Consider the following 10,147-nt stretch of genomic DNA (forward strand, 5'->3'; position numbering starts at 1 on the left):
CTGCTAACCGGTCGAGTTAAAGGAAGCACCGTTCGGAACCGAAAGTTGCAGTGGCCGCTTACTCAGCGCTATGAGGCATCACAATCATACACACAGCAAGAAACAAGATGCACAAAGCGAATAAAAAACGCATTACGCGAGAAAACCAGTTGAGAGAAAACGGAAGATGTAAAGTGAAAAACGAAAATTATGGTGGTTGCCATATAGCGAACCGAGACGGGCCACTCTAGTGCAGTCTACCCTTGCAGGAGAATCTGTTGATCAGCTGGGCCGTCTTTGTCCGAGTGCGCTTCGCAGTTGGCAAAGTACGCACTCAAAACTAATCTCATTCTCTTTTTTTTATATTTCTGCTAAGTCAGTTTAGAAAACAGATTAGAATTTTTACAATATTTGTCTCAAGTGGTTGGAGACCTTCTTGGTAGTTTTCTATAAACCATTGGAGGATGTTCTCTGCAGAATGATTCAGTTCCTTTTGAATGACTCATATGAAAAACAATTCATCGCCTCATCAACATAAGCAACTGCCAACCACTTTTTGCAATACGTTTATTTTTTTAGAAAAGGATACTACAGTGTGAAGGAGTAAATTTAGCTTTAGTATTTTCGGTTACGATTATTATTGTATAGAGTAGGGCGGGGCATAAGTGCGATGTTTGAAGTTGCCATCAATTTTCGTGAGATATAAAGAAGCACAACAAAATATATTTTATAGTGATGCAGTAACTCAATGTCTTCACATTCAACTATAATTCATCTGGAATAGTAGTGTTCATTCATCAGTATCAGTAGTGAAATAAATTCTTCATTCTTCTGATCAAGTGCCGATTTGCACTTTCACCCCACTAGCGGGGCAAAAGTGCGAAGTTCAAATCCATGAAATTAGCACAACAGTATCAAATGCCGTTTTCGTTTTTGTGGTGTAGCTACACCGTTTGGTGTTACACTTTTCGCTGGATAAACGAACGCTTACAGTTCAGCTGCAGTGATGTGGTATGGGTGTGTTTGTGTTTTTCTATCTGCACCAGCTACACTCTCTTTTTTTTCTGGTGTAGCTGGTGCAGAAAAAGTGTAGCAATGGTGTAGCACCAAAATCGAAAATGAACAGTTTTGGTGCAAAAAAGCTACACCGGTGTAGCCTCGGTGTAGCTACACCGCAAAAACGAAAACGATATAACAAAACCATATTATGCGGTATGTTTTGGGTACGGAATATTCTCAATTTACACCTTTCCTATTTTGCGCTGGTGTATTGCAGCCTCTGTCAGATCGAAACTTTTCCAAACGTTTGTTTTTTGTTTCATCAGCGGAAAAACATTGTTTTCCTTCGGCCAACATCTGTAGAGCTGTAGAGATTTTTGTAGATCTTCCATTTCTAGTATCTGTACAATAGTGCCTAAACTTACTTACTTAGGTGGTTTGCCGTCCTAAGACAAAGCCTATTGTACAAAGTTTCCCCATGTAACTCGGTTGAGGGCTACCGCTCTCCAATTCCTCGGAAACCGAGTACTCTCCGCCAGATCTCGCTCTACCTGGTCCTTATATAACATTGTCATATTTGGCTCGGCTGAGACAGTACTGTCAAATGAATCAAAATTCAGTCAAAGTGATCGAACCATCCCTGCTTCCTATTCCTATGTAGCACATTGTGATGAATTTTCAACGCAAAAACAGTCTTTAATGTGTATGGTAGTCACACAATCCCATCAGAATTGATGGGATATTCCTGTAACGCCAGTAAGTTGTCATGGATCTTGATGTTGGTTTGGATGATCAATTGATATTTGAGCAGCATTACTCTGTGACCATAAACAAGATGAATCGACAGCTTGGATTAATTATGAGTTTCGGTAAAGAACGTTATGATCCAAAGACTTTCGATCCCTTGGTAGTTTGCTGGTACGCTCAAGCTTGGAGTCCGCCTGCGTTATGTGGGAATAGGACCCGTACTAGGAACATGTACAAAATATATTCATTCATTTTATCTACCAGGGAGGAATCTCGAGAGCCCATCCTCATCAGATGTTGACCTCTGCATTTTGATAAGAATCGAGTATGTATTATCTATTATCTTCGCTATGTTCCAATGGATGCCTTGACAGCTGGGTTCGCAACACCATCAACGTCTTCTACGGTTAAGCGTTCATGAGCATAAGCATGACCGTGGGAGTCACCATTATTCATCAGTTCAAGGTCTAGTAGCCAGTGTATGTGGGTAGACTGAGAGTAGATCCAAATTTTATTATCCGTTGAATTTCCCACTAATGCGTTTGTAGAAGGTCAAAAAGGGTTGGGTGGACTCACATTCTCATTCCGGGGTTATATGAATCTCCTTGAAACTGCCTGCAAACGACAACAGTGAGCCGGTTTCCGATCTCGAAGGGGTCCGACGAGAATTCGGCCAGCTGAAGAATAATAGAGCCGCCGGGAATGACCGACTCCCAGCATAATTCTACAAAAATGACCAAGAACCGCTAGCAACGGCCCTTCACTGGAAAATTTCAATGATTTTGGAGAAAGGAGAAACTACCAGAAGAGTGAATGGAGATCGGGTAGAATGCTGTACCGCCGTGGTTAACGCCGCCTACAAGGTGCTCTCTGCGATTTAGCGTAGTGCATCCCCGATAGCAAGAGAATTCGTAGGGCAGTATCAGGCACAGAGGCACAAAGCTCTATAAATGAGGAGAACGTGCTGCATAAGCCAGAAGTACTGAGCACAGTATCAGGCGGGAATTATGGGGATCCGTGCTACTACGGATCAAATTTTTGGTCTCCGACAAATCCTCCAGAAATGTCGGGAGTACAATATGCCCACGCATCATATTCTCATGGACTTCAGCACTCTCGAGTCCTTTCGAACCGCGTAGAGGGTTGCGGCAAGGGGATCGACGTTCCTTTATGTTATTCAACATCGCTACCTACCGCTAGTAACCTACCTAGGCTTCGCAAACGACCTCGATATCATTACCAGAACTCTTGAGACGGCAAAGGCAATCTACACCGAACTAAAAACGGAAGCTTGGAGGATTGGGTTATAAATCAATGCATCGAAAACCAAATATATGACAGGACGAGACTCCAGAGAAAATTACGTTTACCTCCCACAACGGTGACTATTGACGGCGATGAACTGGAAGTGGTTGATGGGTTCATATATTTGAGATTTCTAGTCACCGCCAACAATAATACGAGTAAGGAGATTCAAGTCGAGCTATTTTTCCTTCCGAAAGACGCTTCGATCAAGGAGAATACGCCATCGCACAAAGCTGACGATATACAAAATGCTAATCAGACCGATAGTTTTCTATGGACTTCAGACAATAGCTGGACTTGAGACAATAACAATAGCTTGCGGAGGACATACGTGAACTCGTCGTATTTGAACGAAAGGTTTTGTGTACTATTGTTGGCGGAGTACAATCGGATAACGAAGAGTGGCGTAGGCGTATGGACCACGTGCTGCCGGCCCTGTTAGAGAGATTCCTATCGTACCCCAGGCGAAAGTTGGGAAGCTACGGGGGCCAGCCACGTTGCAAGGATGTCGGACGACTGTGTACTGAACTTCATTCTCTTCAAGAATCCCACCGGCACCGGAATAGAAAAGCCCAACAAGCTAGATGAATCGACCAGGCTACCGTTGCTGAAGATCGTTCTTCTGGTTTCGATGCCCGATTGCCGGATCACACCTTCAATAGCGATGTTGAATAACATACAGGACCGTCCATTCCATTGTCGCAACCCTCTGCGCGATTCGAAAGACTCGACACACGCACGTTACACATCACTCGGTCCAGGGTAGCTTGCGTGTGTCAAGACGCTGAACAAATTGGTAACGAGTAGCCCAGAACGCCTAGAACCGAGTACAGCGAAGAGATTCTTGATACGGCAAGAGCCATCCAGCTCTCTGCTGGTAGAAGTAAAAGCGGCCACGAGGAGGCGCTAGGTAGTAACTTGTGGCGAACAGAGCTATGTTGGACGCTTTCTGTTAGTTGCATTCGCCATCTCATACACACGTTCTGTATGGTTAAGCGTTCATGGCACAAATGGTTAAACGTTCATCGCACTGCCAACATGAAACCATCCTTCGTCTGGCTTTAGCAAATAATCAGAATTTGTTATAAAATTCATCTGACCATAAATTTGCCTTAATAAATATTCTAAATTACTTTACTTACTTATTTACTTAGTGGCTTGCCGTCCAAAGACAAAGCCTGTTGAACAAAATTTCTCCATGTAACTCGGTTGAGGGATTCCGTTCTCCAATTCCTCGGACACCGAGTCAGATCTCGCTCCACCTGGTCTAACCATCTTGCTCGCTACGCTCCTGATAGTCTTGATAGATTTGAGGCGAACCGCTGGTCAGCATGTACTTTGTTTCAGACGTATTTACCTTTAACCTAATCTTTTCTGCTTCGCGCTTTAGTCTGATGTACTGTTCAGCCACCGCTACAGATGTTCTGCCGATAATATCCATGTCATCGGCAAAGCAGACAAATTGACTAGATTTGTTGAATATCGCGTCCCGCGTGTTGATATCCGCTCGGTTCGTAACATCTTGTAGTGCTATGTTGAACAGCAGACATGAAAGACCTTGACGAAGCCCTCTGTGTGATTCGAATGAACTTGACAACCCACCCGAAATCCGAACACAGTACTGTGTATCATCCATCGTAGATTTAATCAGTTTGATGAGCTTCCTGGAAGCTGTTCTCCTACATGATTTTCCATAGCTCTTTCCGGTCGATGGTATCATATGCGGCTTTGAAATCAACGAATAATGAACAATGAACAATGACAGGTAGTCGATGCGATTCGTAAGCAATTTGACAGCAAAAACCGCCGGTGCGGCAAGTCGTCCAAGTTCCAATGGCTGAATGCCAAGAAGTCGGCAACAGTTTTGATACGATGGCAAGTTTAGCGGATCCCGCCACGGAAGATGCCGAAGAGCGGGCGTTTTTTTTACTGTGCCATTTCGGTTCTCCGAGACCAATTTGCATGAAATGGACACCCAACCACAGAATTATTCTCGAGGATTGACCGCACAACTGAACTCTGAGAATCGCAAATTGTGCTCTCACCTAAAAATTTTAGGTGAGGTGACTGTGAGAATAGGGCCCATTATCACGATTTTTTAATTTTGTCATTTACACCCCTTACCTTCTAACCCCCTCAATTCTATGTTTAAAACACAAAGAACAGAGCTGGGTTGGCAAGTTCCAAAGGTTTTGAGGCCCAATTAGCATAGATGTGGAAGCATAGAAACGCTTAAGGAAGCTCAACATGAATTGGCTGGTGAAATAACATCGCGTCGTTATATTATCCGTAACGTACAAATTACCGAACAAGAATTTGCGAGCGTGTACGGCGCTATATCTCTACATATTAGCTTTGGCAGGAGAAACTGCTTATCAATTTAGGGGCTATGTGCTTCATTAGTTTCACTGTGCCTGGTATTTGCTGTCAGGTATTGGGAACCAATTAGCAATGTGCGATTGTCGTATCAATAAATTATCTTCACAAAAATCGCCAAGAATTCGATACTTTTTCGAGTTGGTCGGAGGCCTTGATTTAACTACGTTCTTATCATTCATCAGGCAAATTATTATTCTTAATTATCGTTAGTGGTGCTGAGGTGTTCAAGTTCTGAGTAAAATACTCAGGAGATTGTAAGGGAGTTCAGCATCGCTTGCTTTCGAGCTACGTTTGTTGCAACAACATTGACAACCGAATCCGTAACAATTGCTCAATTGTGAATTCAGTGATTTTTGTATAGTACGCTAAATTCACCGAGACGTGAAATTTATAACGTGACGGTTCTTAAACGAATTTGAACGCGTGATTTTGTTGACGTCTTCGATGTCGTTCCCTTCAATCGGCAAGAAAATATCAAATCAAATCAAAACATTACGATGTAGAGCCTAGAGACTTGATTCACGAAGTGCAACTGCGGGCAATCTACCTGAGCTGAGCCAAATTTCTGTAAAAGAATTTGGTATATGTACCTCGTTCGATCGGCAGAGTTCTCCGGAAAACTGCAAAATAAATAAAGAGACCGAAGTTCCCGAAAAAGTTCGTCGTTTGGCAAGCAATCTGCAGTTGCGGACTGAAAAGTGAACCTTTTGTATCTTCTGCAACCGTGAAGAGAAAAATCAAAAGAAGTGCCTTTGAATGTCAGTAAGTCTTTAAGGATTGTTGCACTAACCCCGTAACTGTCCTGTACTGTAACAGCCGGCTGTGAAGTCTGTCGGTAAAGAAGGGTCAAGTCTTAGAAAAGACGTTTAAGCCCAAGATTTTGCTTTTTTTGCCTTTGAAAGAGATTGCTGCCTTTTACGAATTCTGGTTCCGGAACCAGAACAAAGTCAAATCGGACCGGAATAAAGTCAGACTAAGAAAGTTTGTTCCGATTTTTAACCGGACCGAAACCCGGACTTCAATTTTTATTCCAATGTCGAACTCTAGTTACAGCAGACAACAAAAGAAAACAATATAAATTGTAAAATCTGTAACTAGTCAAAGTAAAACCATGAACATTATTCAGCGTAGTAGGGTACGGGAGGGTATTTTTAGCAGGTTTCTAAATTCAGCCTATTTGCCTTTTATTTCATCAATAAAAATATTTTGCCGACATACAATTTTGATATGTTATAACTATTTTCCCAAGACTGTAACTAATCTACTATTTTTTATTCAAAGAACGTCAAAACCACCTGTTCTTCCACTATAGAACTAGGCCACGGGCCGAAAAAATAGGTGCCACAGCTTAATGGGCTGAAAATACCCTCCGGTGCCCTACCTAATATAATTTGTGTCAAATATCAAACGAGAAGCATGGATATTATAAAACAAATGAAAGATAAAACTTAAAATAATACTTTTTTTTAATTCTAGCTTACTGAAATCGTGAACAGTCTTTCTCCTCAAGGACAATTGCCGTTAGGACTAGCATTGATGGGTCGAAGTACAGCCATAGCACAGACTCTGCTTGAAACCGGTGGAGCAGACATAAATGCGTTTACGTCGGAAGTAAGTTTCGCTGTTCATATCAGATAACCCTAAAAGTGTTTAAAAAATCTGTCATTTCAAAAGGGTTGCACATTATTGATAGACTCAATCAAGAGAGGAGATGGTTTCGCCGCTCAATTTCTGCTGGACAAAGGCTGTAACGTTGATTTGGTAACTCGTGATACTTCGGATACCGCATTACATTTGGTTTGTACGTACGCGGAGAAAAGTACCGATTCGGAAACATTTCGCGATATGCTCAGTGTAGGCAGACAATTACTGAAACGACGAGCTGATCCAAATGTGCAAAATGTCAAGGGATAGTGAGTACTATAGAATATCTTATTCATTTTTGTCCATATACTGATATTTCTTTACGACAGCACACCACTGCACATAGCAATCACCTCCCAGCATATCGATATGATCGATGAGCTACTTAGCGATGGTGTTAACTTGGATACTAACATTCGCACGTTAGAGGAGAAATGTGCCTTACAGTTTGCCCTGATGCCACCGCACACGGATGGGCCACCGTTTGATTTGGCACGCCGGCTATTGGAGAAAGGAGCTAGACCAAATCCAATTAATTCGGATAATGGGGACAGCTTGATTCATTCTTTGGCCAAACAAAAATTCGAAGACGCTGCTGTATTTTTAGCCGATTACGCAAATTTGAACCATGTAAACAAGGCAGGGTTGACACCGTTGCATGTAGCGGCAATGAACGGGCTACCGAATTTAACAGGTGCGCTACTAGATAAAGGAGCTTCGCCAAACCTCCAATCGGGCGTAGCAGAACTCAAAACCGCTTTACATTATGCAGTAGAATCGAATAGTGCAGAAGTAATAATGGCTTTTATTGAACACAGTAACACATCCGTAGAACCGTTTGAAACAATTGATTTTAATTTGAAAAATGCGCTTGGTGATTCACCATTAAGTTTGTCCCTTGCTCTCGGTTATAATGACTTAGTACCCCTGCTCATCAAGGGTGGGGCAGATGTTAATGCCCGCAATGGACAAGATATGACTTTATTGCACCAAGCAATTCTAAAAGAGGACTCTGACACGGCAGTATTCTTGCTCAATCAAGGTGCAGATATGAATGCGTTGACTGCTGATCAAGAGTCTCCCCTACAGCTAGCAATCCATTGTCGTTTGGTGGATGTAGTTGATGCATTGTGTACTCGTGGTGTTTCATTAAGCTCGCCAGATAATAAAGGAGACTGCCCACTTTGGTCCGCACTAGAATCGGAGCAGTTCGACATTGCATCTGTACTTGTTCGACATGGTGTAGATACCGATTGCTGGGGACCGGGTCCAGAAGGATGCCTGCAGAACCTATTACATCGTGCTATTGATGAGAACAAAGAACAGGCTGCACAGTTTCTTATCAAAAGCGGTTGTGACTTGGATTCACCGCGGCAACCAGGACCTCAGGGTCAAGGTGGAGATGAAGCCAAAGATAAAGCTTCTCCTTTGCATTTGTGTTGCCAATGGGGACTACGGAACGTTCTTCATACTCTAATTGATCATGGAGCAAATGTGAATGCTGTAGATTGTGACCTAAAAACGCCACTGCATATTGCAATAGAAAATCAACATGAAGAAATAATTGGCATATTGTTGTGCCATCCCGGAATAGATTTGAAAATTCGTGATAAATCGGGAAATACACCATTTGCGGCGGCTTTACAGGTAAGAAACAACAAAGCTGCCCAGAATATCCTGGAGCGACTTCCTAATGCTGCTGAACAAATGGACCAAAGAGGCAGAAACTTTTTACATTTAGCTATAATGCGAGACGATCTAGAATCTGTATTGTTCCTACTTTCTATTCACGTGGATGTCAATTCTAGAGTACACGATGTAAATCAAACACCACCGTTGCATTTGGCCGCCGCTTCGGAAAAAGAGATGCTGATTCGAAACCTTATTCTAGCTGGAGCTCGATTGAATGATCGAGATGCAACGCAAAAAACTGCCCTTCATATTGCTGCAGAGCGAGGTACAGTGGCTGCTGTGTCAGCTTTGCTTCAAAACGGTGCAGATTTCGATGCTGTTGACGGTGACGGTAACAATGCATTGCACATTGCCGTTCGAGAAGGTCATATATCAGTAGTTCGTGAGCTTCTTACTGAATCAGAACTGAATGCAGAGGCCGTTAACTTGAAAGGACGAAATCCTCTGCACGAACTTTGTCGCAGCGGGAAAGATAACACTGCTGCTGGTATTCTAGAGCTGTTTCTCGAATGTATGCCTAAATATCCTATTAATGCTCCAGATTTACAAGGTAACACACCCTTGTTATTAGCTTATATGAGAGGGCAAGCTCAGTTGTGCAGGATACTGGTGAAGAACGGTGCTTGTATGGGAGCGGAGAACAAAGAAGGTTTGACCATTTTTAATTACAAACTGGCCACCAATCAGTTGCTTCACAGATTGTTGGATGAACTGCCTCAGGAATCACCGTGGGCATCCTCCGAGCTCTGCCAAGAGTGCGGAACAAAATTCACCATCACAATGCGGAAACATCATTGGTGAGTGCGCTCTGACCTTGATATTATTTTGACATAGTTATTCAACAAAAATCTTCAAGTTTCTAATATTTCTCACAATGATGTTAACATTCTTTTTTTTATCTTTAACAGTCGCCATTGTGGTCGTATTTTGTGTAGTCGGTGTTCAAACAACGATGTGCCGATTATTAAGTTCGGCATCAACAAACCAGTTCGAGTGTGTTGCGTCTGCTTCGAAGTTTTACAGGTAGGCAGCGGTGTGTAAGTTTTCTATGCTAAACAAATATTTTCAACCAAGAGGTACATACGATTAGATCTGTTGTACAACATAATTTGTAGGATTTCTGATCCTTTCGTTATCAAGTAAATGCCATATAGGCGATTAGTCATTTCGGCACTTTATAGAAATTGATATTCGTTCGCATTCGGTTTAAAAATGCAATACACCGCAATCAAACTGTTATACATTCTCTGCATTATTTTTGACTGCGTTTTTGATCACTAATCGTTCCAAAACGCTCGCTGATGAAAGAATACAATTTCCTCAATTAATCAAACATTTACATAATATGACGACAACATTCACAAAGCCAAGCGTTTATACATGCAGTTATAATTAAAATATT

General features: G+C 42.2%; 1 protein-coding gene across 2 annotated transcripts in view; it reads left to right on the forward strand.

Moving 5' to 3' along the window:
* The window catches only part of LOC128744481 (rabankyrin-5), a 37,495-nt gene extending 27,348 nt beyond the window's left edge, over nt 1-10,147 (forward strand). For both annotated transcript variants that reach the window (XM_053841526.1, XM_053841527.1), the window contains exons 4-7: nt 6,886-7,020; nt 7,084-7,322; nt 7,383-9,542; nt 9,654-10,147. In XM_053841526.1, coding sequence (XP_053697501.1) covers nt 6,886-7,020; nt 7,084-7,322; nt 7,383-9,542; nt 9,654-9,786 — 2,667 coding nt within the window. In that variant the 3' untranslated portion in view covers nt 9,787-10,147. The remainder of the gene's footprint in view (nt 1-6,885; nt 7,021-7,083; nt 7,323-7,382; nt 9,543-9,653) is intronic.

This window comes from Sabethes cyaneus, chromosome 3, assembly GCF_943734655.1.
Source record: "Sabethes cyaneus chromosome 3, idSabCyanKW18_F2, whole genome shotgun sequence".
In the NCBI taxonomy this organism is placed as follows: domain Eukaryota; kingdom Metazoa; phylum Arthropoda; class Insecta; order Diptera; family Culicidae; genus Sabethes; species Sabethes cyaneus.